The sequence below is a fragment of the Neovison vison genome, chromosome 4 (genome assembly GCF_020171115.1).
Source record: "Neovison vison isolate M4711 chromosome 4, ASM_NN_V1, whole genome shotgun sequence".
Lineage (NCBI taxonomy): Eukaryota > Metazoa > Chordata > Mammalia > Carnivora > Mustelidae > Neogale > Neogale vison.
This window is the reverse complement of record NC_058094.1, coordinates 213,616,399-213,643,599: the sequence shown is the minus strand read 5'-3', so window position 1 is coordinate 213,643,599 and position 27,201 is coordinate 213,616,399. Positions and strand designations below refer to the sequence as shown.

Below are 27,201 nucleotides of genomic sequence, written 5' to 3'. Positions count from 1 at the left end.
GTAGCTCATAATCTCACCTCTTAGAGAAAACCACCATAAGCGGGGAGTTGTATAATCTTCCTTAAATTTCAAAAGGTACACACAAACGCATACACGCATACTTTTTTTTTCGTTTCTAAAGAACTTGGGACCGCAGTATACAGACTGTTCTGAAATTTGCGTGCTTTTTTCTTTTATCTTGGTTTTCTTGACTTGTAGTCGGGTAGTCGTACTAATGAAAGCAAGGCTTTTCTCTAGGACTCTGTGATGACACACCTAGTTGTGTGACTGCACACAAGTCACTTTCCCTCCGGACTCCAGTTTCCCTTATTTGTAAAACGAGGACGCGGCACAGAGGATTCCGCGATGGAATGCCAATGAGCAGGGCACCTCACCCCCTGCCCGCCTCGTGACTATCTGGGATGGTCTCCAAGGTCCAACCCTGCTTGACTTGGACAGCAGCCGCCGCTTTCAATAACTCAGATCACAAAGCCGGCGCCAAGGACGCCTGGAAACCCAGGCGAGCAAAGGGAAGTGCAGTCGCTCCTCCCGGCGGCTGATGCTGACGGAAGTGGCTGGGCAGGCTAGGGGCGGGACCGGGGCGGGGCCACAGGCGCGCGTCGCGCGTCGCGTGCGGGCTGCTAGGCGGGCCGCGGCGTGACGTGCTTGGCGCCGGCGCCCGGCCCCGCCCCGCGCGGCGAGACCCCGCCTCTCCGCCTCTTGCCTGCCGCGGCCGCTCACGGCGCTCGCGCAGCGATGGCGGAGGCTGTGGAGCGCACTGACGAGCTGGTCCGGGAGTATCTGCTCTTCCGCGGCTTTACGCACACGCTGCGGCAGCTGGACGCCGAGATCAAGGCGGACAAGGAGAAAGGGTTCCGGGTGAGGGGCCGGCGGGTGCGGCGCGGGCAGAGGCGGCCCCAAGGGAGACCGGAGCGGGCTCCCCCCCAGCACTGTCCTCCGGGGCGGGAGCCGCGCTGTCAGCGCGCCCGGGGGGGACCGTCGACATCAGCGCGTCTGGCCCTCCCTTGACACATGAGGAGCTGAGGTCCTGAGAGGGGACGTGACTTGCCTGAAGTTGCCCAGCGAAGTCAGGAGCATCGCTGAGGCTGGAGCCCAGGTGCCCTGACTCCTGGTCCGGGTGTCTGTCCTCCACGCCAGCCTCCGAGCAGGTGCTGGCCAACTGGCCAGGATGAAGATAAGGGTTTTAGAGGATAAGGTTGGGTAGATAGTTAAGTTTGGGCAACAGAAATATTAAAAAGTTAGCTTCTGATGGCATTGGGAGCTAAGGGGTCTGCAGCCCAAAATGTTAGCTGGGCATCTTTTGGTGTTTGTTTACAATGGCATCGTGGGGGACTTACCGGCAGTTTTGTCTCCGCAGTTGAGGAAGACCTTGTACATTTTTGAACGTTATATTTCCCTGCTCAGACATGATCTTCTGTTTAGAGGTTCTTGGAATGTGTATGTGTGTGATTCGTGTGCTTGCTGAGTCTTAACTGGTGTTGACAGGAGAACTGAGAGAGAGGCAATACTGTGTCCTCCGGTGTCATATCTCACATGGAGGTGACTTCTTTGGTTGGCGGTCTGAGCAGCTACCAGGATTTGGGTCAGTCAGTGCATCTCTCCCAGAGTCTAGGACTCCTGGAATGGTGGAGCTGGGAGAGGGATGATGGAGGTTGTCTCTCTGTTTTTTTGTTTTTGTTTTTCAAATCTTAGGCCACTGAGACCAAAGAGTTGAAGGAACATTTTCAAGTTGGTTGCATAAGCCAGACACACTGATCCAAGACCTAGACTCAGGTCTCCTGCTTTGTGCTTTTACGCTTGACATTTCCATGCTTGCTACAGGGACAAACCACATTTCTAACGTCAGAAAATAACTCAAAAGCTACTATATTACAATGTTTTGTACGTTTTATAGATGGATAATTAAAAAACAAACAAAAAACCCTCTAACATCAGAAGCCACAGCAAGAGGAAAAAGCTGTATTAGTTCTGTGAAGTGATGGGAAATTCCCTCTTGTCCTTCACCACGTTCTCCATCTCATCTTTCTCCACCAGGTGGACAAGATCGTGGACCAGCTGCAGCAGTTAATGCAGGTGTATGACTTGGCTGCCCTTCGGGATTACTGGAGTTACCTGGAACGGCGACTCTTCAGTCGTTTGGAGGATATATATAGACCCACCATCAACAAGCTGAAAACCAGCCTGTTCCGCTTTTATCTTGTCTACACCATCCAGGTGCTTGTTCATTCCGGGATTCCTTGGAGAAAGTCCTTTGACCCTGAAATAGATTTCCTTTTTAATTTCTAGGGTGGACTCTGTGTTCCTGTGGGAAAGAGGGAAACAGTTATAGTGCGAATTATTTTTGACTGTTTTCCTACTTTTTTTCCCTTCTCATCTGTAGATCAGCTGACTTGTCTTCCTCATTCCTATTTCCTCTCTTGTTTTAAGCACATAAGCCTGGGTGGCGTTTCAAAGAATATAAGTAGCTGGGTTAAAGTTTGAGTAATAAAAATTATAGCTGACCCCGAGGGATAGGTCACTTGGATTGTTTGAAAATCAACTAGGAATCAATTTTTAAGATGGCATTTATCTTCAGGGCTTCAATTTAAACCAGCTTCTTAGAAATTACAAGGAACTTGAGATAAGTAATATCCTATATGGCATTTGTAGATTATATTTGGTCACTTATCTGGTAGGCTGCTATCTAGAGGCTCTCGTTTGTGCAGTAATGACTTATCTTAATTCTGGACTTCTGTCTCCTACCCCTTTCTGCTGCCTCCTCTTTGTCTCGGCAGACAAACAGAAATGACAAAGCTCAAGAGTTCTTTGCAAAGCAGGCCACAGAGCTCCAGAACCAGGCCGAGTGGAAGGATTGGTTTGTCCTGCCCTTCCTGCCATCCCCAGACACCAACCCCACCTTCGCTACCTACTTCTCTCGACAGTGGGCCGATACCTTCATTGTGTCCCTGCACAACTTCCTGAGCGTCCTGTTTCAGTGCATGCATATCCTCCCAGCTGCCTGGGGCTGTGGGCCTGGTCTGTCCAGACAGCGTGATCAGTGGCCGCTGCTCTCGATGCAGTGCCCCAGCATCGTTGTCATGTGTTATGTGAGGGGGCTGGACAGACTGTGGTTATTTTTGTCAGCAGGCCAGGAAATCATGAATCTTCATTGTGACGCTGCTGAAGCAGTAGCTGACATGCATGAGTGGGGACAGTAGTAGCAATGAGGTCCAAGTGCCTGGCCCTGCTGGGAGCCCTCAGATAGGGCTGAGCTGGTGCAGCTGCTGCTCTTTGCATCTGGCCAGCCTGGAGAATACCCTGTCCATGCACGCCCTGTGCCCCTCAGGGTGTTACTTGCCTTGTTGAGATTAGGTAGGAGGTCAGAATATTTCTTGGGCTAGAACTTCCTTCCTGTGTTCACGTTTGGGTCACTCTCTGACAGCTACCTCCGTGTTTCTCAACTTGCCAGAAAACAGAGCGGCTCTCAGAATATGTGTATGGATAGTTAAGAGAGGGAGAATGTAAATAAATTGTAGCCCACCAGGTTTACCATTTTGTTGTGGAAAGCTTGCATTCTTGAGGCCCAGGATATCCCCCAGTGCTCATGCCCTTTAGGCTGAAATTCTAGAGGAGGAAAAGGGAATCCGGCTTGGAGGTTGCTGCCTGGTGAGTCACTGATAAATTGGGTGTTTATGGGCTCACCCACAGGTGACCATTTTGACCTCTGGGAGGGACAGCTGGTGGAGGTAGGAAGGGTGCCCCTTCCTTTTGTGCTGTGGGTCTGAGTGTGAATTCCACTCTTGCCAGGTATAAAAGTCCCTCCTCCTCCTTGTCCCCTATTGCTTTTTATCCTGAGGGCTTTCCTGCTGGACTAGCAGGGGGCTCAGCCCAGTGGTGGTTATGACATGACCATATGGGCTCTCTATGGAAATTGGAAATGTCACTGAAGGTCTTTTCAGTGCAAGACAGTGCCCTGCAAACTAGGTCACACACATTTGAGCCACAGTTCACTTCCCCAGGACCGAGACCCTTAGCCTGCTTTGTGCTCCCCTTGACTGAAGCTGTTTAAGGTGGTGGGAAGGATGGACACCCTGACCTAGAATGGTATTCATAGCATGGCACGGGACTGTCCGGTCTGCAGAAAGCGTTCTCCTCAGTCTACACCTTTACTAGGAAGAGGTACAGTCTGGGGGGGGCAAGCCAAGTGGCCGAGGCTTCTGCCCAGATGGTAGACCAGCTGGCCCCTGGGATCGCTTCTCACTGTCTGCCCTGACCCTGCTATGGCCTGTACTGGCTGGGAGACCCACTGAGTGTGAGCTCTTTGCTGCTGGTGTTTGGGTAGAAAACACTCAGGTTTACATTTACGTCCTCTCTGTGGGCTGTCCAGCCAGACTGGCATAAGTGTCTGTGAATCTCTGGAGAAAGGCCAGACCCGGCGTCAAGGGAGAGACTCCATATAGCTGTGGAGAGCATGCAGGACCAAGTCTGTCCTCTGCTCCCTATAGCCTGTGTTCAAGGGTTTTGCTGCTGTGTGAAGAGTTTGGGAAGGGCTTTTAATCATCGCAGGCAGGCTTTTTCTTTAACTTTGGGCACCAGTTCCCGTAATCCTGAACTTCGATGCAGAATGCCAGAGGACCAACCAGGTTCAAGAAGAAAATGAAGTTCTTCGCCAGAAGGTTTGTTCTAAACACACTTGCTTCTTGGGAAGAACTTCTGCTTTTCGTATGTGAAATTAGGTAGTGGTGGTGGAGGGCTGATTAAAAATAGGAAAGCACTAATCTCAGATGTAAGTGAGTCACCAGAGAGGCAGTATTGGAGATTTGGGGCCTGTAATAGTTTCTGGAAACAGAGGTCAGGTTCATATTATAAGTCCCGTGTAAAGAACGAATGACATAGCAATGGTAATGAACTTTGAGAGGAGGAAAACTATGTGCTTTCCTGTGTCTCTTTTGTACCCCCAGTCCTGTATGTCCACATCTGTGTTGTTTACAACCCACGTATAATGTCATTGTTCTGCTCAGCTCCATGAGCCTCTAGTTGGGTAAAACATTGGAGCTGAGGGACCCACATTCGCCTTTACATTTTGTCGGAGGAACACTTCTCTGTTGTTGAAATTAAGGCAACTGTAGGTCATATTTTCGGAAAAAGGAAGATTATAAGCTGTTTGCATTTTAGATGCATGTGTGTTTATAATTTTTTTCAGGCATAAGGTCAAAAATGCTGAACTTTGTTTAAAAAAAAAAAAATTATCCGTGAAACTTCCAGAGCCTGATTTTGTAGATTTTCCAAAGAGCAAAACAGGACTCGGTGGAGCTGTTTTTCTCCATGAATTTTGTCAAATGACAAAAAGAAAGTGGGATTTGTGTGTCTGACAGTTGTTGGTGTCTCACTTCAGTGTAGTCAAGGAACAGCTGCCCCCAGCCTGGTATCTCACTAGGTGGTGAGCAGAGGGTGAGGCCGGCGCCCCGAGGCTCAGGCCCGGGGCCTCCGGAGCCCACGAGGCTGGATGTTGGACGGCTGGGTGTTGGAGGAGGCTGGGTGTTGGACGCGCTGTGTCTGCTGCTCCTTAGTGGAGGGAAGATGGGGTGAGGTCACCATCTAACTCGCCCGCACCCCCACTCAGCTTTTCGCCCTCCAAGCCGAAATCCACCGCCTGAAGAAAGAAGAGCTGCAGCCAGAGGAGGAAGAGGCCTTGGTCCAGCACAAATTGCCTGCTTATGTCTCCAACATGGACCGCCTGGGGGACTCAGAACTGTGAGTGTGTGCCTGCTTGGGTGGGAGGGGCGGGAGGGCGGTCCCCTCCTCTAACCTGTCCCCTGTCGCCTCTCCCTGACCCTCCCCTCCATTCGTGGTGACTGGGAATTGCTGGAGAGCCTCCTTGGCCCTCACTGTTTCCAGCTGAGCTATCTAAGTAAACTCCCCTGGCTTTTAAAGCCCTCTAGCCTCTGAACCTGCTCCGAGGGAGGGGCCTGCACACCCAGATGTGCACATCTGGGTAAATAAACACAGACGCTGTCCTAAAGCCTCAGGAAGTGTGTGTGTGTGTGTGTGTGTGTTTTGAAAGTAGTGCCTTGCGGATGAAAAGGTTGACACCCAACAGGTTGGATGCAGTGTGTGGTGAGAGCGTGCCCCCACCCGAGGCTTTGGAGAGGTAGGCAGATGGGTGGCTAGCAGCTAGCTTAGAACACAGCCAGTTAGAGCACAGGCCCAGCTGATGAGAACAATGGTAGCAGTTGAAGACACCGAGGCTCACAGTGGTCCCACAGCTAACGACCCGACCCGTGAATCAGGATGCAAAGCCAGGCAGGCGGATTCCAGACCTACACACGGCCAGGTGCTGTACTGGGGGAAGCTGCGCTGGTGTCTGAGCTAGCCTGGTGCTGTGGAACCCCAGGGCAAGCCAAAAACAGCACATAAAAATTTGTACCTAGAGGCGCCTGGGTGGCTCAGTTGTTAAGCGTCTGCCCGCCGCTCAGGTCATGATCCCAGGGTCCTGGGATTGAGCCCCACATTGGGCTCCCTGCTCCATGGGAAACCTATTCTCCCTCTCCCACTCCCCCTGCTTGTGTTCCCTCTCTTGCTGGGTCTCTTTGCTAAATAAATAAAATCTTTAAAAAAAAATTGTACTTACACTCAGTAAAAAGAAACAGGTGCAGTTAATTTTAGGACGTATTTTATTTAGCCCAGTATGTCCACGATATCGTTTCAGTGTGGGTTGAACAGAAACGAGGGACCCGTGAGCTATTTTGCAGCACTTTCCTGCTGAGGCTTGAATCCCGAGGAGCGTCGTGCTCCTCCAGCACAGGACCCGTGGGACTGACTGCGTGCCAGGGGCTCAGTGGCACGAGTGACCAGGTGGCTATTGGAGCGCACGGCGCTGAACTGGACCTGGGCCCTCAGAGTGCGGCGGGCATCCCTGTCGTGCCAGAGAGGCTGCAGGCTCCCCTGGGTACAGGAGGCAGTCCCAGGGATGATGCCACCTGAAAGCCGGGCCACAGCCGGGGCCGTCCAGAGCCCAGGAGGCCTGTGCTTTGGGTCCTCTTGGGTCCCCCTCCAGCCCTGTGACCTTGTGTGTCTGTGGTCCAGGGCCATGGTGTGCAGCCAGAGGAACACTTCCCTGTCGCAGTCGCCTCGAGTGGGTTTCCTGTCCTCGCTGCTGCCTCAGAGTAAGAAGAGCCCCTCAAGGTTGTCGCCTGCCCAGGGTCCCTCTCAGGCTCCGAGCTCAGCCAGGAAAGAGCCTCTCAGCGGTCAGGTGAGTGCAAGGCCTGTATTTCAAACTGCCAAGAGGCCCCTGGCTTCTGAGACTGTTATTTTCCGCCTTTGTTTGTTCTGTTCTTAGGACTGATAGTCTGGTATGCTGGTGAGATCCTAACTTCACATCTCACTCCCTTTTTTCCTTCCTCCCCGCCTCCTTCACACATGCAGGCAGCGCTGCAGGGTCAGGGCACAGATAAGAGCAGAGTGGGGGCGCTGAGGCAGTGAGGAGGAAATCACCTTGCACAGCCTCTGCCCGCCTGCCCGCCGCCTGCCCGCCCCCTTCCCGCCCCCTTCCCCTCTTCCAGCTGCAGCTGCAGGTGGTGTGGGCACAGTGAGATGGGAGGCCGGTGGGTGCTGCCGACCAAGGGTCGGGCCAGGTCTCAGACCCATGTCTAATCTGGAGGGACCTCTCCCCCAGGCCCCTGCCCAACACTGCCCGCACTCCCATGCCAAGCCTGAAAGCCGCGACGCCGCAGGGGAGCGGCAGGCTGGCTGTGAGCAGTGCGCTTTGAATCCCTTCCCTTTCCCTCCTAAGCGCCTCTGAACTCAGGAGCACTTGTGACTGGGGTGTGGTGGCTTGAGGGTGAATTCAGGCAATTCTGGAATTTTGAATTTTGGGTGACCTAAAGCAGTGTGTCGAAAAGGAATAAGTTAGAGTTACTTCTCAGTCAGTCAGTGCGTTGCTTTTATAAGCTGGGATTTACTGATTCCGCAAAGGCCTCTGGCTATTTTTCACTTTGATGGACGCTGGCAAGGGAATGTCTTTTATGCTAGTTCATGTCCAAAACAGCCCTGGGTCCCACTGAGGACTTTTCCTGGCAGAGTTGGTCAGAATTCATGGCTTTCAGCAGTGCCTTCCAGAGTGAAAGTTTAACAGACCCGCAGTCATGCTTCCTTGCTTGGCCAAGGATCCTTGCTCTTTTAATGTATTTTATTCGTTACAGATAAAGGCAGTCATCATAATTGCTGCCTTCCTCTCCCGCCACCCTTGGCTCGGGAACCGTTACAAGTGACGCAGCAGTTTGGGGCTGCTCCCTGCAGCCGGGAAGCGGGGCATCTGCCCCAGGGCTGGCAGGGCTGTTTTGCTGCTGAAGTGCAGATGCTGAGCAGGACACTGGGGAGGGAAGAGTGTGGGCTTCAGAGGCAGGTGATGTCCTTTCAGCTGCGGCCCCTTGTTGAGCGTCCTTGCTCAGATGGCTAAAAGTCACCCTGATTTGCTTGGGACAATACAGACATGTCTTGCCTGGGGGAGACTTCATGGAACTGGCAGACTGGGCATGCCCAGTACACTGTAGCAGCAGGTGGTCTTAGCAAGGGCACTGGCCTTCCCGGGTCCCCGCCTCAGCTCAGAGACCCCAGGTCCCAGCCTCGCTAAATAATTCTCACCTGGCATTCAGGAGGCCTGCGGCCGTCACAGAGCCATCCTGGTGATGCCCAGGGCTGATTTTCTGAATTCCAGTTCTGTGGAATGCGGCTGAGTAAGTTTTGCCATTTGCTCTGGAGATCCCTGTCATAGTTCAATATTTTCTAAGTGTAATAGATCATGGATGGGGTGCTCGGGCTCTTGAAAAATGCATGAAATTGTGAAATTCAATTTCATTGACTTAAAATGAAAGAAAACCCGAGGATGTGGGTTCTTTGGGGTTAACTCCGCGGCCTTGTTCTTTATGTGTTCAGGAGCTAAGTGTCACATGATGAGATGGGAATGGGATTGGAACTTGTTTGTGTAGTTCATGTTCAAGGGGTGAGGGTAAGAATATCGTTCACAGCAAGCAGTCCCTGCCTCTAAATATATTCCAGCAGAACTTGGGTCACAGTGTGGTATGTTAACAGAGTGGAGGTAGCTCTCTGTCCATTTCATGGAAAGGGAAATGGGACAATAGATGTCTACCATCTGAAAAATTGGGTCACTTGCGATTTTATTAATTTGTAGGACTGCACATTGATGTTTCAATTCTGAAAATAGTATATTTGAGGTTCAGGAAATTCAGAACTTTATAGTTGGAGGAAGCTTAAAGATCATTTTGGCCCCCCACTTCTATTTTGTAGAGGAGCACATCCTTTGATTGCCTCCTGTGATGTGGAGCTCACTACTTGCTAGTGTGAGGATATTTTCCTATAGAAAGCTGTTTGTAGAAACCGCTATAGTTTTCACTTGCTGATCGTAGCTTTGCCCTTCGAGCTACATAAAGTAAGGCTTTTTGTTAGGACGCTTCCTATCTTTCCATGCTGAGTACTCTCTGTTCATTCTTCCCTCTCCCCTCCACTGGTTTCCCTGATGGCATGATTTCTATACCACTCACCATCCTGCTCTCCCTCCTCTGGGGCACCTTCTAATTTTTTAGTTCTTCTGACACAGTTAACCCACCAAATTTGAGTGTATAATTTGAGATGCTCTCTTACCAATACCAAATGCAGTTAGCTGTATGATTACTTCTTGTGATTTTAATAATGCATTGGTTTTAACTTTTTAATGACATTGGCTTTTTAATGAGCCACCTTGCTTTGTTAGTGCCTATGAAGGATAGTCTTTTTTTCACTTCTGACACAACAGAGCTCTCTTTCTTTATTATTAATGAAGAAACAAAAGAAAAACATAGGCTCTGTTATTACATTAGCAATAAATAAAATAATCAGGCTTTCCTGTTTTAAATATTATTTATATATAACATTTACAATCACGTCAGCATTTCGCTCACTTGTGATAGGTCGTCACAACTGTTCGTCATTGCTCCTGAAACGTTCATGCTATTATACGTGCCACAATATATGCTGGCGCACTCTGGGTTTTATAGGACTCTGGAGACAAGACTTAAGAAACAAATGGAAGTGACTCGAAACCACAGCTCCCAAGCTCCTTTGGGATCTCTGTTAGGATAGTGCCTGAGGGCACCTGCGCTGCCGGTGACCCAGCCTGAACTTGCACTCCATCCTTCCCACCAAGCCTTACGATGCCGCACCTTTCACTCCCGCTCAGGAAGCTACAGGGCTGCCGGTTATTATAGAGATAACCTTTAATTGGCTGCAATGTAAGGAAAGCAAACTGCATTTTTAACTCTTATCAAAGTACTTCATAGTGGGGCTGCTTCCATGGATTTTAACAGGACGAAGGAAGAGGGAGCCATCTTCCACGACTTTTGTTTTATAATTTTAAGTGTGACGAGGCCCTGTCTTCTGGTAGCTTTGTTTTACATCAGGCGAGACCAGATTGCCGGAACTTGTTTCCTGCCCCATCTGGATGACTGCCTGGTAAACTCTATTCAGGCCACTGAAAATTAATTTTTCTCTCTCTCTAGAAAGAAAGGCAAAGTGAATGATAAAACACAGGTTAAAATATTTGTCCTGAACTGTAGGAGACAGGTAGATTACAGTAGAGTATGGCAATGTAATTTGGACATTTGGAATGTTATGTGAATCTGGTAGTTATGACTTTTATGAGGTTTGCTTTCAAAACTCTGACTTACCAGTATTACCACAGCAAACATTTATTTGAGTACAGTTGTAGCTAGACACAAGTTTACCTTAACCTACTTACTCATAGTGTTCCGTGGAGAGCTGCTTTCATCAGCATTATCGTTTTTTGTTCTTTTCACCCTTCTTGAGTAAATAACGAGATGAGGCTGAGGGAGAAGCTCTCTCTAAGCAGAATCTCATAGGCCACATGGAGGCCCCTGGTTATCTGGGCATAAAGCTACCCTCTCATTATCAAGGCAGTTTTTCAGCTCATTGTGGTGCCTTTTGTTAACACCTGTTCGAATTTTCATTTTGGGGGATGGTCCAGCCCTTACCCGAAGACCTACTAGAAACTTCCTTGCCATCTTGACTTGAAGAGAAGCGCTGCCTTTGTCCTTCTTCATGTTGTATTTCCTGTCCTGGCTGGGGAAGTGCTGCGAGTGACTTGTGTGCAACTAGAGGGATTTCAAGTCCATCCCATGCCTCTCTCTTCCCTCAGGATGGGCTCATTGATGGACTTAGCACTGAAAAGGGAAGAGACGCCCTCTCTCAGGTGTAGCGGGTGGGCAGAGGAAGGAGAGCGTGCCACGGAGTGCCTGTCTGCCTTTTGTGGCATTCCCCACCCTCAGGGCCCAGGCTGGATTCCCCTGTGGTCCACGTACTTCCAGGGCATGAATGTAATATTGTAGGGATCCCTTTCCCTTTTCTTCTCCAGTGTCCAGTGTAAAGATCTCTTGCTCAGGCTGATAAATCTATCACAACTGCATTGTAGTTGGTCCAGGCTTTTTGAGACTTCCTCACTTGCCTGGATCCCATTATTTTGGAAAGTGGCTGTCCGCCCAGGAAAGTGATCTTACTTCTCTTCCCCACTGTGCTCATAGCTGGCTGTGGAGTTGCCGTAGCCACATTTAATCCGAAAACATAGCCTCTACTACTGTTGGGTTTTTTTTGTTGTTGTTTGTTTGTTTGTCTTTTCTATTAGAATATGAGAGTTTTTAGAGAAGTATCTTGGAATTATTCTTTTTTTTATTTTGAGTCCTCTTTTTCTCTTGGTAAAGTTTTGTCATTTTATCTTTTAAAAAGCTGGCCATTAATTTTATTGCTCATTTATATTGTCCTTTTACTCTCTATTTCATTAACCTTTATTCTGATCTTTATAACTTTGGACTTCACTTGTTTTTCTTGTTTCTTGAGGAAGTTGTTCATTTGAAATCTTTCCCTTTTCTTGATGGAGGCATTTACTGGTATGAATTTCCCTCTTCGAACTGCACTTGCTGCATCTTAGCAGATTTGGTGTGCTGTGTGTACATTTTCATTGGTCTCAGGGTATTTTTTGGTTTCTCTTTCTGATTTCTGCTCTGATCCATTGGTTGTTCAGAAACATGTTGTTTGATCTCCACATACTTGTGAATTTTTAGATTTTCTTCTTATGATTGAGTTGTAGTTTGATACGATTTTGATGCCTGATATGTTTCCAGTCTTTTCAAGTTTATTAAGCCTTGTTTGGTGGCCTAACGTGTGATCTATCCTGGAAATGTTCCGTGTGCTTGCGAAGAATGTATATTCTGCTGCTTTTGGGTGGAATGTTTTGTGTCATTTTTAGGTTCTTCTAGTATAAAAAGTAGTTCAAGCGCAGTGTTTCCTTATTGACTTTCTGTCTGGATGGTCTCTCCATTGTTCAAAGTGGGGTATTGGAGTCCCTATTAGTGCATTGCTGCCTATTTCTCCTTGGTATTTGCTGGGTATGTTTAGGTGCTCCTGTGTCAGGTGCGTAAATACTTTCAAGTGTCATATCCTCTTACTTCTTACATAATGACCTTCTTTGTTTCTTATCATAGTCTTTGGCTTAAAGTCTATTACGTCTGATACACATATAGCTAAGCTGGGGGAAGTCTTTGGTCTGATTTTCCCTCTTCGTTAGAGATATGGGGAGGAATCAATGGATCCCTAAAATGAGGGCCAGCACTAGTTTCAAGACCTCCTTGTATATCTTGACCAACTGTTACTTCTGGGTATGTTAGAGAAGTCTTCTTGGACTTTCTAAAACTGTGGAACCTCTTCAGTGTTCCATGAACCATGGGTTATTTCTCAGAAATAGCCAGAAGTACTGTGAGAAGGGCCTTGTCTTTGTTATTTAGTTCTGGGCACATGACATTTCTTCTTTTCCATTCATTGTCACTTTCTTCTCTGTGCTCTTTTCATGCTGTTGCTTCCATCAGGTTTCTTGGGACATGGGGTTTGCTGTCAGATTTGGGTGGGAATTCCACCTCTGTCCAGCTCTCCCTGTGTGACCAGTAACCTAACCTAAGCCTGACTTCCTCTTGTTAAAATAACGTCCTCCTCTTCAAGGGAACATTTGTAAAGTTCTTAGCATGGTGCCTTGTATATGGTCAGCATTCAATGAATACTCTATTTTGGTGCATTATTGTTGTGGGATTTTTTTTTTTTTTAGTTTATTTCTTTTATCTTGACTTTTAGTTTGTATCTTTTATCTTGAACCCACTTCTCCTAAAATAAGCCAGAATATAGAGCATCAAATACTTTCCCTAGAAGAAACCTCTGTTATAAGCATAACTGGATACCCCTGAGATCACCTCAGTCAGAAAAACAGAAATAACCAGTACCATGAAGTCAGCTACAGTTAGGCTCCATGTGAACTCATAGTCCTTTAAAATTTCCTTTTCAACTCTTCCCATGACTCCAGGGTCCCAAGGAATCTGTGTTAATCATGTTAAGTTGTTTAATATTAACATAAAAACTAGAAAGTAGAATGGGTAGAAAGCAACAAGCACACTTCGGTTGAGTTCTCTTGACTTACGTCTTGTGTGCAAGTGACTTGCCGAGAGGTTGGTCTCAAACCTGAGTGGCAGTTGGCATCCAGATCCTTTCGCTGAGAGTTGTAAAATGAGGAGAGAGGGGACCACCACAGTTTGTTAGAATAAGGTTGCAAACAGCCCAGCCAGATAATCTGGAAGGATGAGGTGACATCTTTTCAAAAGGCTCTAGGGGCTCCTGGGTGGCTCAGTCACTTGAGCGTCGGACTCTTGATTTTGGCTCAGGTTGTGATCTCAGGGTCATGGGATCAAGCCCCAAGTCAGGCTCTGTGCCCAGTAGAGAGTCTCCTTGGGATTCTTTCTCTCCCTCTGCCCCTCTCCCTATACTCACTCTCTCTCATAAATGCATCTTTAGGGGCCCCTGGCTGGCTCAGCTGGTTAAGTGATGGCCTTCAGCTCAGGTCATGATCCCAGGTTCCTGGGATCAGTCCCGCATTGGGCTCCCTGCTCAGTGGGAAGCCTGCTTCTCCCTCTGCCACTCCCCTGCTTGTGTTCTCTCTCTCATTGTGTCTCTCTGTCAAATTAAAAAAAAAACTTAAAAAAATGAATAAATAAACACATCTTTAAAAAAATTAAAAATAAAAAGTCTCTAGATTAAGAATCTTCTCTCCATGGAAGTGGATGGGGGTTATTGAATTCATCTGCTGTAACTTGCTCACCTTTATCACTCTTGCCATGAAACGGGGCCTTTCCCACCTTGCTCAGAGGTCCTTGAATTTCCAGTCATTTCTGTTAAGAATTTCTGGTTGCCTAGTAATCATTTCCAAATACCTCAGTATTTGTTAACATCAGCTGGCTTAGTCATATACTTGGCCCAAATAAGAGAGGGTACTGTGTTCCTCTTTGGCTCTGGAGAGGTGACTATATGTTGCATAATTATTTTTTTGTATTGCCTAAACACTGAGTTGCCTGTAGCCATTTTTGACACTTAGCGAGGGGCCTGACCCCTCTCGTCGTCATCGCTCAGTAGGCACAGGTCTCCCGCCCCCTTAGCTAGAGTTAATTGTTCTGGTTAGATGAAGGAGGTGGTGTGTGTGTGTGTGTGTGTGTGTGTGCGCGCGCGCGCGTGCACGCGCACGCGCAGGTGAAGGGTGGCAGGCTGAGGAGTGCTGCTGCCCTACCTCTTAGATCAGAGGAGGGGAGACCAAAAAGGAGGGGGTCCAGTCTGCTCATGTTCCACTCTGGACTTTGCCCCGAGGCCGAGAGGCCCAGGAGCTGTGGGGTTGAGAAGCTGCCCCCTCCCTTGGCTTCTGCCTCTGCGCCCCCCTCCCCCCGCCCCGGCTGAGGGGTCATGGCCTGGGCTCCAGCAGGAAGCCGCCCTTCACCACCCGTGTCTCGCTGTCTAGACCGCCAAGGGAAAGGATGCGGCGTGCGGGCCCAAAGACGGGAAGAGCCTCTTGGGCGGGCTGGCGTCCGGGGAGTCCAGCTGGTCGCAGCACCGGCAGCGGCGCCTGCAGGATCACGGCAAGGAGAGGAAGGAGCTCTTCTCTATGACTTTGCAGGTATGGCTGCGTCTTGGCGGGGCTGCCCTTGGGGGCCGCGGCTCTCGGTGGAGGGGTTCAGGGCCTGCAGGTACCCCTCCCACTTTCCGTGTAATGCTGTTTGTGGGTCACAGGTTCTCTGAGGCTTGGCCGGAGAGACCTGCTTCCCTTGCCTTCACCCAGAATCACCCAGCCTTGCTTGGTCACAGGGTGCCTTCCTCCCGCGTCCCCTGCTGGAGACGCTGCCCTGACGTGCGGTGTTGGGCTGAAGCCAGGCACTCGTGCTCGTGGTGCTGAGCCTGGGGACTCCCCTCCCCCTGAAAATGGGGTGGGGGTCTACCCTTCCTGGCAGTAAAGCTGCTTCTCTCTCTGTCACCTGCTCCGGATTGAAGTGAAACACCCAAGGGATTTGCCAGCGATGTCACCTGCCTGACCACTTATCCTCTGTCTGGGGCTCCTGGCTGCTGTCAGAAGCGCTGCTGCCGCTCCCCAGCCCTGTGTGTGCCGGCGGTGTAGACGTTGTGGCTCTGACCTCAGATGGTCCTGTTCTGACCCCGTCGGGTTAGAGACATGCCTGAGCTCAGCTTCTCCCAGAAGGCGCCTGTCTGAGCTTGAGGTCTCTCTCCCTCTTACATTTTCGCTGTAGAGCTGTGCTTCTGGGATGCGAGGAGCACGTTGAAGAGCCTCAAGGGCCTTGGGGGTGGCGGAGGCTGCCCTGGCCCGTGCCCCCTGGCCCGGGTTATGTCAGGGGGAGTAGTAGTAGTCTTGGGGGCCAACCGGCAGCCAACACTGGGGAGGCAGAGAGAGGGTATGTGGGGTGCCTGTGGGGGCCTGGCCTTGTTCCGGCTCTGCGGCTGTCCTCGTGTCTGCATCCTGATGTCTGGCCAGTCGCCTCAGTCTCATGGGATGGTGGGGCGAGGCTTCACATCCAGCTCTGGACCTTGGGCAGCGTATTTAACCTTCTGCTTTCAGTCTTAGTTTCCACAGTTATCAGATGGGCTTGATAATAGGATCCCAGATGGTTTGGGGCAGGATTAAATGATTGAATGAAATGTAGTCATACAGCGCCTGGCCCTTACTGGGTTCTCACTGATTTTTATTGTCAGCCTGTCCTGCGTCATGTCAGCTTGACAGGGCGAGGGTGCCCACGGCCCCGGACTCCCTCAGCAGGGCCTGTGAGAGGGGAATGGTCTCTAGACAGGGGCCGCTGGCAGAGCAGGAATCTGCCTCTCCTGGGACAAGCTGGTGCTGCTCTTAGTGTCCAGAGCTCTTTCTTCTAGAGCCTGTGGCCCCTCAGAGCCTCCCCCAGCATGCTGTGGCCTGGCATCCTAGCTGTCCTGCAGCAGGTCCCCAGATGTGAAGGGCTGGGACCTGGACAGACCCCTCAGAGCTGACTTGTCCCCGTTTTGCTTATCATAGAGCGCAGAGAAGAAGGCCGAGGCTAGTGGCCCAGAGGCTGAGCCCTGCCCCGAGCCCCATGTGGAGGCACTGGAGACGCTGACGCGGGCTTCTGCAGCAGGTGGCGAGGGCGGAGGGGTCCGCCCCGAGCAGCCGTTCATTGTGCTGGGGCAGGAGGAGTACGGGGAGCACCACTCCTCCATCATGCACTGCAGGTGGGCTCGGGTCCGGGGGCCCGGGGGAGGCCCTGGCAGGGAAAGTGCTGACTGGGCTGGCAGGGCTGGCTCCCTGGGAGGCCTGGCTTGTCAGGCTGTGCATGTGAAGGTGTGGCAGCAAGGAGGTCCCTCCGGGGGGATGGTCCCTGATGGACTGCAGTCATCCCTCCAGAGTCGGAGGAAGGCTGGACAGCTGCTCTTGGCCTGGGTAGCCTCTCTGTCCTTTCTCACTATGGAACTCTGAGTTTTATTTTTAGTTTTAGTTTTATCTGAACTCCCTGAGACTTAATTTTAATTTGCTTTATGTTGTTTTATATATATGATTTGTGTGTGTGTGTGTGTGTGTGTATACATATATATAATTTTCTATATGTTGTTTTACTTTTCGGTAAACCTTCACCATGTACAAGTTTTTAGTCACGCATGGTGAAAGCATGAGCTCTGCAAGGCCTTGTGGACTGTGGTTTGGGGAGAGTGAGGGGCTCCCTGCCGCAGGACTGTGGCTCTGGAGTCCCCCGGGAGGCGCAGCTGCCCAGGCACAGGGCTGTGGGCACCTCGCCACTGCTCTGTCTTCACTGCTTCCCCCAGGGCTCAGCGCAGAGTAGGTTCTTGCTAAGTAGTTCTTGACCGGTGACTGAATGAATACCTCTAGAAAGAGTCCACGCCCATCCTTGGAGTGTAGGCAGTTTGGGGAACAATTGAGAAGTCAGCGAGGCCATGCTCTGGGCTCCAGCTGACGAGGATGGTGGGCTCAGGCAGGGATGGTAACAGTCTCCCTCTCTCTTCTGTCTTAGAGTGGACTGCTCAGGGAGGAGGGTCGCCAGCTTGGATGTAGACGGGGTCATCAAAGTGTGGTCCTTCAACCCCATCATGCAGACCAAAGCGTCCTCCATTTCCAAGTCGCCGCTGCTGTCTCTAGAATGGGCCACCAAGCGGGACAGGCTGGTGAGTGACGCCTGCCTTGTTGCGTCTAAGTGAGGAGCGCCCGAGGCCATCCCCTGGCGTCTGGCACCACAGGCTCAGCTGAGGCAGCCAAACCACCCCTCCCTTCTCTGCTACTGGGTTTTGCGGGGACACACATCCAGACTGTCCTGGCAGGGGGGTTTGGTGGGGAGTGCTTCTTCCTCTCCGCCCGGGGAGACACCAGCTTGCCTCCCGTTCTCCCCCATCAGCTCCCGTCATCTGTTCAGTTTCTGACAACCCACCGCGAACGTTCTCAGCTTCTCAGCTGCCCCTCCTCTGCTGAGATCCCGCCCCATGGCAGGCTCCCAGGGTAACAGCTTAGGCTGGTGGGGGTAGTGTCCTGTTCAGGGTCCCCACAAGTCTACTACAGTACTATTAGTACAGTGTTCTTCCTTTTGGACTTTACTGTTTGGGAGAGGATTTGTAGTTTAGGAGGTAAAGTTGATTTATAGTGTTTTCTTTCACTGTATTCCGTTTCGAGGAGATCATACAAGGCAGCCCAGGGGGCAAACCTCATTGGCAATGTTTTGTTTTTGTTTTTGTTTTTTCTTTTTTAAATGATTTTTTTTTATAGATTCTTTATTTTATTTATTTGATATAGAGAGATCACAAGTAGGCAGAGAGGCAGGCAGAGAGAGAGGGGGAAGCAGACTCCCTGCTGAGCAGAGAGCCCGACGCGGGGCTCGATCCCAGGACTCTGGATCATGACCCGAGCTGAAGGCAGAGGCTTAAACCACTGAGGCACCCAGGCGCCCCTGTTTTTGTTTTTTCAATAATTTTTGACAACCTGCAGAATTTATCTTTATGATACTAGGATCTCAGAACTTACCCTTTACACGTATTAATCTGCCAGTGTTAATTTGAGCTCAGTATGTTGGTAATATTCCTGGGGGATATCCTCAAACCTGCTTCTGGCGCTTTCTTTTGGCAGTACCAGTTATTATCTTTGAAGCTTTTTACCCAGTAAATCACAAATGCCTGGAGACAAGGATATCCTTTTCTACTTTTTCTGGAGGCCGTAACAGGCCCAGAGCCAGAGCTGTCCCCAGAACATGTCACTGGGGCAGGGGCCAGTACCCAGGGAGGTGTGGCAGGTAGAGGAGGAGCAAGAAGAGAGGACGGGAACTGCTGGGATTGAAAACTGGCAGAAAGGGAGGGAAGGTCAGGGGGCTTCATTTGATCAACACATTTCCAGGTGTATCTGAGACGATACTTCTCTCCCAGTCCATAGATTTCTTTTGAAGTTTTGCTTCTGTTCAAGGTCACCTCTGATAGCTTCATGTCATTTTTTTTTTTTTAAGATTATATTTATTTATTTGACAGAGAGAGAGAGACAGCAAGAGCCCAAACACAAGCAGGGGGAGTGGGAGAGGAAGAAGCAGGCTTCCTGCTGAGCAGGGAGCCTGATGCAGGACTCGATCCCAGAACCCTGGGATCATGACCTGAGCTGAAGGCAGATGCTTAACAACTGAGCCACCCAGGTCCCCCTCTTCATATAATTTTTGAATGAGGTCTGTGTTAGCCAGATTTCTCCTGAGTGTGTGGAGGTGGGTGGAGGCGGGGCCTCACCCTGTAGCTGCCCAGACCTGCACCTCACAGGAGTGGGCCTGGCCCCGCAGTGGTCCTCCCTGACCAGGCCTGAGCTGTCCTTTGCATCTGCCCCCCCTTCTCCTTCTAGCTCTTGCTGGGCAGTGGTGTGGGGACAGTGCGTCTTTATGACACAGAAGCCAAGAAGAATCTCTGTGAGATCAACATCAACGACGATATGCCCAGGTGAGTGGGAGGCCGCGGCCCGCACCCGCCGTGCTCTGCGGGGCTGGTTCTGCGCTGGGCCTTCTGCCCCATCCCCGTAGCAGGACCCGCCTCAGAGCTGAAGCCTGACTTCTCTGGGGGAGGTGCAATGCTGACCCGGCCCCACATGTATTGCAGAATCCTGTCGCTTGCCTGCAGCCCCAACGGGGCCTCTTTCGTCTGTTCAGCCGCCGCTCCGAGCCTCGCTGCCCAGGTGGACTTCTCGGCTCCAGATATTGGCAGCAAGGGTACTAACCAGGTTCCCGGCAAGCTGCTGCTGTGGGACACGAAAACCATGAAGCAGCAGGTGCCAGCCCTGCCCCTGGGGATCTCCTCGTGGGTGTGTGTGGGGTCGCGCTCCTGGGGTAGCCCTGTATGTCAGCTTCCTGGTCTTTCTGATGAGCCTCGTCCTTTCTTTGCTTTGGTCTCCTCAGATTTCAGTAGGTGAAGCAGGTTCAGAGTCGAAGCGTTGGAAAGTAGTCACACTGCAGCTAGGCCGGCTGCTGGCAACTGGCGCCATCCAGAATCGGGCCACAGACGTAGAAGTCCCACACAGCCTACCAGAGGGCGCTTGTGGTTTATTAAGAATTTTTTAAATTTAATTGTTTATATTGAAAGGCTTTAAAAAATTTTCTTTCTTTTGACCAGTTCTGGTTCACATTCAAATTGGGAGAAGGGTCCAGAGATCTCCCATTGACCCCCTGCTCCCACCCCCTGCTTAGCAGAGTGGCACTCTCTTTATAACAGAGCCCCCCCCCCACGCTGTCTAGGTCCCAAAAAATGGGTGAGGACGCGTAGGTACCGTTATGGTACCACACGGGCCGTTTTTACCAAAAGCAGCCTGAAGGTCCTGTGTGCTCCTGTTCCTCCCCTCCGCCCCTCAGACCTTGGCACCCGCTGATCTCTAGTGTCTCCATAGCTTTGCTTTCTCCATCACATCGTGTAGTCAGGATCTCACTGTGTGGTCCCATTGGCTTCTTTCACTTGTCTTATGCAGTCAAACAGCTTGTTTTTTGGGAGACAAGTGGAGTCTGACTCCCTGTTAACGTAGTGATGCATAAAGATGCCAACAGCAGCCGGAAGGAGTGGGGACTCGTGCAAGTTCCTGGGAAGTGACAGCCGGGCGAAAGCTGGCTCAGGAGCCGAGGACCACCCACCCACCGTGGCAGGTGCTTGCCGCAGTGACCCTACGCGCCCAGAGAGAGAGATGAGGTGTAAACGCACACATTTAGAAGGCACTGATGTTTCTTACTGAAATTAGTTTTGGGGCGCAAATGTGGTGTGGCCCTTGCGTTCAACAGCTGGGTTCCCAAGGCCACTGGATGCCGGGAAGTGTCCGTCCTGTAGATGGGCCGTTTGTGCCTCCCTTTACCTGCCTGTAGAAATGGGGTGCATTCCCCTCTGGGCGTCTCCCTGGGGCACAGGGATCAGGGCCACCCTGGAATTCTTGCCACCGTGCCCTGCCACGTCTGTTCTCCCGAGTTTCCTTGTCTCGGCAAATGTGCCCCACTGTGAAGCTGCGTGCCCTTCCGGAGCCACCCTCCTCCCTCACCCTGCAGAGCCCGCGGGCTGACACCATTCGCTCCACCTGCAAACTGTTTCCATTCTGCCCACTTCTCTGCACTTCCAGGGACAAGCCCTAGACTGGGTCTCAAGTGCTCCTCCTAGGACGCCGCACGACCTCCTGCGGTGGGCCCTGACCTGCTGCAGGGAACGACAGACCCTGAGCCTATTCCTCCAGACTTCTGGTCCACACCACCACAGGGCCCCCGCCATCAGCCCTCCCCACTGCCCCAGCCTCCAAGTGTGCTTTGCAGGTGCAGGCCCTCCCTGGGCGCTGTCCCCTGCATGCTGTCCCCTCCCAGTCGTGGTGTTCTCCCCGCCGGCCCAGTACACATCTGTCCTCCAGCCACTCTCAGTGCTTTCCCTCGTACAGCTTAGTTAGATCCTTCATCTTTCTCTTTGCCTCGAAGGCCCTTAGAGTAGTTTTATGTTTCCTTGTTATCTTTAAAGTTTTAATGAAGTACTGAGTACATACAAAAGAATCTTGCAATCAGAGGTGTGCAGTATAGTGGGAAGAGAAGCTGTCACATGAGCACTTAGGTATGGTCACCGTTGGAAACTGGAAACTTCCCGCACTTTCCATGCTCTTATGTGTCCCTCTGAATCTTGGTCCTCTTTCCCTTTTCAGACAAGAATTTGTCCTGAATATTGAGTTGTTATTCTTCTACAGTTTCAAATTTAGTTGTATTTTTTGTTTGTTTTTGTTTTTTTAACTAGCTCCAGTTCTCTCTGGACCCCGAGCCCATTGCCATCAACTGCACAGCTTTCAATCACAACGGGAACCTGCTGGTCACGGGGGCAGCTGATGGTGTCATCCGGCTGTTCGGTAAGCAGCGGTGCTCGTGGTTGTCTGGTCCCCTCCTTTAGTGGCCCAGAGAGGAGAGTTGGATTTTTGCTGGCTGGACTGGAAGCTATTGCAGAAGCCCACCCAATTCAGGATGCTCGAAATAGAGCTTAATTTTGGTCCAAGTCGGCTCTTTTCCAAACCTCTGTAATCAGCCCCCTTGCACATGGTCAGTGTCCGTGGGCCTGGGAGTGCTGGGGCTTAGCAGTCCTTGAGTGTGGCGCTGTGTGGTCCGAGTCCTGTGGCTGGAGTGAGATCCAGGAGGACCCATGAGACGAATGGCGTGCCTTCTGCAGAGGGTGGCTGGTGCCTTCTGCTGAGAGCATTAGACCGGTGTGCAGCGGAGTTATCGGGCGCGCTGTTGGAGGAGCCTAGCTTCATGCAGGCCCGCCCCGGGAGATTCTGGAGTCTGGGAGGGAATGAGGGACCGAGTCTGGAAGAGCCCCCGGGTGCCCCGTGGGACTTACAGAGGCCTCCTAGGAAGCATTTGTTTGTCTCCCTAGACTTGTGTTCCTCCCAAATGAGCTCAGGCTCTGGCCGTGGATTCCTGAACCTCGTGTTTGACCCAGGGAGAAAAGCTTCAACTTCAGAATTGTTGAATCGCTGCTTAATACACCGGAGGAGAGAATTAGTGCACTGAGAGTGTTTTTTGGCAGGCTCAGCTCTGGGATGCCTGTAGGCTCCAGGAGACCCTCCACCTCCAGAATAGATCCAGCCCTTTGGGAGGAGGGCCAGGGTGCCTGTCATGGACGAATCCTCCCCGGGGCCCTGGCGGGGGTCTCAGCGGCATCTCCTCCCCGCAGATATGCAGCAGCACGAGTGCGCCATGAGCTGGAAGGCCCACTGCGGGGAGGTCTACTCAGTGGAGTTCAGTTACGACGAGAACACCGTGTACAGCATCGGCGAGGACGGGAAGGTAGGCGGGAGCCGGATTTCCACCTGGAACGCTTCTTCCTTTGGCTTGAGATTCCAGAGGGCATCAGAAGAGCATGAAGGCTGAGAGGACCCTGCCCGGGCCCTTCACAGGCTCTGTGGCCTCAGGGTCCCTCTCCGCCTCAGCAGGCCATCTGTACAAGGGGGCGGTCACTGTCACCGGTCTTGGGACCATTGTGAGGTCTGAACAGGTGTAGTGGGGGGTGGTGATGAGGAAAAGGGAGAGCCCAGCCTCCCTCCAAGTTTTAGCAGAAGTGACTCCTCCCACTCTGGGTGATTGCGGGGTTCAGATTACGGCCGGGTTGAGCTGGCCAAGGTCATCAGGGGTCACAGCGCGGTGTATAGAGTTGCTTCCTAGAGGCCACGTGGCTAGGCCTGAGTGGAGTCAGAAAGCCCAGTAGAAAAAGATAAAAAGTGAAGATCAGTGCCCCCTTGTGTTCTTTCTAGAAGGACACGTTCAGATCCAGGAAAGGGAGCTGGGCTGGGAGGCAGCAGGAGAGGAGAGAGGGAGACTTGGTTTTCAGGTATATCTACCTGTACCCTGGGATTTTGTACTGTGTACCTGTATTCCTCACTGAAAACTCTAAGTTCAAAGTAAATTCTGCATTTGGAAACTATGGGGAGGGATTTTTAAGGTAAAGCTTGACTTCTATGTATTTGAGTAGGAGTCTCAGTGAAGAGGTGGTCACATAGCTTGTCCATGGTGTAGACTAAAGGATTATGTTCACCACAGGCCCTGAAGCTAGTTTATAACAGTTCTGCTCATGTTCAGTTGATTACACTGCTGAGGCGGTGGGAAGATAGTTGGAATTATGCTCTCTTCTAAGTCAGAAAAACCCAGTTGGGTTCTAACCCTAGAAACAACAGCAACAGTAAGAATAACGATCATGTGGTGCATCCCCCCTGTTTGAGAGATGGGGATCCATGCCCTTTCCCTCTCTGGGAGTCAGGCCAGAGAGAGTTCAGGTCTTCTGTGAAGTTGCGGGCTCTTTCTGAGATGTTGTTTTCCAAAAAAACGTTTGAATTGTGTTGGGAAAAGACGGACCAAAGGGTCACTGCACTGCCTCTCCTGGTGACCCCGCGTCTGGCCTGGGCCCCCGTGGCTGAGCGAGCCCTCAGCCTTTGCTTCCTGGTTGCAGTTTATCCAGTGGGACATCCACAGGAGTGGCCTGAAGGTGTCCGAGGACAGCCTCCCCGCCGATGCCACCGGCCCCTTTGTGCTGTCGGGTTACAGCGGCTACAAGCAGGTTCAAGTGCCCCGGGGCCGGCTCTTCGCTTTTGACTCGGAGGGAAATTACATGCTGACGTGTTCTGCCACAGGGGGCGTCATCTACAAGGTACCTGGTGGGGGCGGAGGGCCTGTCCGGGTGGGCAGAGAGGTTCCTCCCTGGAGGCGTGGGCCAGGGCCAAGCCGGCTGCATGTGCAGAAGCCTCTGACCCCAGGGGGGATGGTGCCTGCGGCCTCAGGGATGCAGGCCGGGCAGGGGTGCCGATCCCCAGCTCGGGGGTGGAGACAGGACAGAGACGTTCGTCTTTTTCTCTGCTTGTCCATTTGCTGTCATTTGACGAGATTCTGGCCCTCCTCTGCTTTTGTTCCTTGGGCATAATCTCTATTAGAGAGAATGTGAAGAAGCAGAAGCGTTGGGAAGTGTGTTGGTTTGGGGGGAACGTGCCGTACACGGACAAGTGCTTCCGTGGTCTGCTTCAGTGACTGATCTGGTATAGGCTTATTAGCTTCCTGGAGGTCCCCTGGTCACAGACATTACAGCCCATGCCCAGGGCGGAAACCGGGGGCGGGGTGGCTCTTCACACCAGCATGGAAGTCATCCACGTGGGTTTGTGCCTCAGTTTATGTGCTTGTTTCAGTTCTCATGACCGAGCTTCTCTATTTATGTACTTTTTTGTACAACTGTCTGCAATGATAAACCTCATCTATTTTACTAGTATTACCAGACAGACTAGTGATGGGGATTTGAGTTGTGGTCAAAGCATGTTTGTTTTTTATTTTCTTTAAAGATTTTATATTTTTGTTGAAGAGTGTTCGTGCGCACATGCATGAGCCGTGGGGCGGGGGCAGAGAGAGAAGCCGACTCTCTGCTGAGCAGGGAGCCTGAGGTGGCTCAATCCCAGGACCCTGGGATCATGACCTGAGCTGAAGTCAGCCGCTTCACTGACGGAGCCACCCAGGTGCTCCTAAGCATATGTTTTTGGTCACTACACAGACCAGTTCTTAGCCTCCGTGGCAACTCTTTGCCTAATGGTAGTGTTTATACAGTGTGTAGGCGTGGAGTCACAAGAATGTTCTCTGCCCCAGGGCTCTCCGTGCCCCGTTACCCTGGCTCATGGGTTGGTGGATGGCCCGTGCTCTGGACGGCAGCTGCGTGCAGGTGTTGGACGAAGCAGTGTGAGCGCGCACGGGAGGGTGTGACCCTGCTGTCGTGGGGACACACTGAGGACCAGCAGCGACAGGGCAGGGTTCTGAGCGGAGGAAACTGGGCAGGGGCTGGGCCCTCAGAGGGAGACCCCTGCGCGATGGGGGCTGGTCCGTGGATCTGAGGCCTTCAGAGGAGCAGGAGGTGGGGAGGCCAGTGAGTTGGTGAGGCCGGCCTTGGTGTCCCACGGGGATAGTGGCAAGGGAGAGCGCTGGAAGGGGGGAGGGAGGTGTGCAGAGGTGGCGCGTCGGGAGCCGCCTCGGCTGTTGGTCCGGAGTGTGGCACCACGGGTGATCCAGGCTTGCCATCCCCGAGGCTCCCCTTTTCCACAGATGATGATACATTAACGGCTCTTCCTTTCTTAAAATTAGCTCTGTAATTTCTTGTAATTGCTATTAGAAGATGCTATGAAAAGCTTTCTGTCTGCAAGCCTAATTGTATTTTATTATTTAAAAACTGAGTTTGTTAGCCTGTACTTTGCTCCGTGTATGATTTTTTGGTGTGTTGTGTGTACATTTGTGTATTTTTAATCATGAGCCTCGTCACTTGTTACTTGTCCCAATCAGCCTTTGTCATCTGTTCCAGTCAGCCTTTGTCATTTGTCCGAAGGGCCTCTCCTCTTCTGTCTTCTTGCAGCTGGCTGGGGATGAGAAGGTTCTGGAATTCCATTTAAGCCAGGGTGGCTTCTGTGGACTGACGATTTGCTGTCAGATTTGCTCTGTAACCATTTAAGGGCTTGGAAGATTTCCCTCTGTATAATTATGGGGTCTAATTTCTTAAGGAATATAATGAACTTTAGATCCACATTTTACAATCTTTAAACGACCTATGATTTTTTTTAAGATGTTTTCTCCATGAGGGCCCAGACTGCTGTTTCCTACTCATTTTCTTTTGCTGGATTGATCGTTATTAGCTGTGCTCCTGGCTTCCCCTTCCTTGCTCCCTTCGGACTCTCATCGCTGTGGACTGAGTCCCGGGAGGCTGGTGCTGCCGGGCGAGGGAGAGCCCTGCTCACATCCTCAGGGCGGCCAGCATAGCACTGTGCTGACTGCTGTCGGAGAGGACCCACAGCCTGCCCTCCGGCGGCTTGCCTTCCAGCGGGAGGCAGATGGGAAACAGCCAGGCATGTGTGATCACACGCTGGAGAGCAGAAAGCCCAGTAGGAGCAGATTTGGGTGTGGTTTGGGGAGGGTGCAGAAGGCCTGCCCACAGTGAGTTAAAGGTGGCAGAGAGAACATTCTCTTGTCTTTTTGAGCAGATTTTCCACCTAAGACAAAGGAATGACTATAGTTGGGACAGTGAAGGCATTTCCTGGTACAAGAAATTAAACCGAGGTCTTCTGGGAGGGAAAGATGGGTATGCGTGCCTGGGGACTCCCTCGTGTTGGGGTGGCAGCCCCCAGACTCGCGGCAGTGTGGTGGATAAAGTGGCTGTGTGTGTGAACAGTGCCTGCTGACGCCTCCTCTCTCCTGTCTTGCAGCTGGGCGGGGAAGAGAAGGTTCTGGAGAGCTGCTTGAGCCTGGGCGGCCACCGAGCCCCTGTGGTCACCGTGGACTGGAGCACGGCCATGGACTGTGGGACGTGCCTCACTGCGTCCATGGATGGCAAGATCAAGCTGACCACCCTGCTGGCTCATAAACTCTGACGGGACCGCCCCCACCCCTGAGGGACACCCACGGAGGCAATGTTACCTGTTATCCTGGGGGAGTGGAGTGACGGGACCCGAACACAGAGCACTCTGCTTCCTGCTCCTGGCCCGTGTGGGGACTCCTCAGGGAAGGACAGTCCAGGGAATCTGGCTCTTTCCAGCAGCAGAGACCGGACAGGAGCCACACTGAGTCATGGCACAAGTGCCCCCAGAGACCAGCGTGCTGGGCTGCGCAAGGGGCATGCTTCAGGCGGCAGGGATGAAAGTTCAGGAAGCAGGAGATGCAGCATGATGGCTGCTCTCTTGGCCCAGGAGGGAGTGACAGTATTTTGTATATATTTGCTCATTTTTCCTTTTTTTTTTTTAAAAAAAAAAAAGAATATTCTCGTGGTCACCTGGTATCTCTTTCT

The 27,201-nt window shown here is 51.5% G+C and overlaps 1 protein-coding gene across 2 annotated transcripts; it reads left to right on the top strand.

Moving 5' to 3' along the window:
- The first annotated feature begins 698 nt into the window (after positions 1-698).
- Positions 699-27,175, top strand: WDR91 (WD repeat domain 91). Of its 2 annotated transcripts, none has more exons than XM_044246615.1 (15): positions 699-858; positions 2,035-2,214; positions 2,775-2,982; positions 4,573-4,655; positions 5,603-5,733; positions 7,066-7,231; positions 14,870-15,025; positions 16,424-16,617; positions 17,412-17,562; positions 19,259-19,353; positions 19,510-19,678; positions 21,652-21,760; positions 22,582-22,694; positions 23,851-24,048; positions 26,624-27,175. In XM_044246615.1, exons 1-15 carry the CDS (start codon positions 736-738, stop codon positions 26,786-26,788), a joined length of 2,241 nt encoding a protein of 746 aa, XP_044102550.1. In that variant the 5' UTR covers positions 699-735; the 3' UTR covers positions 26,789-27,175. The 2 variants fall into 2 exon arrangements, with proteins under 2 accessions (XP_044102550.1, XP_044102551.1); XM_044246616.1 differs by lacking the exon at positions 699-858 and adding an exon at positions 930-1,773.
- Positions 27,176-27,201: the final 26 nt, after the last annotated feature.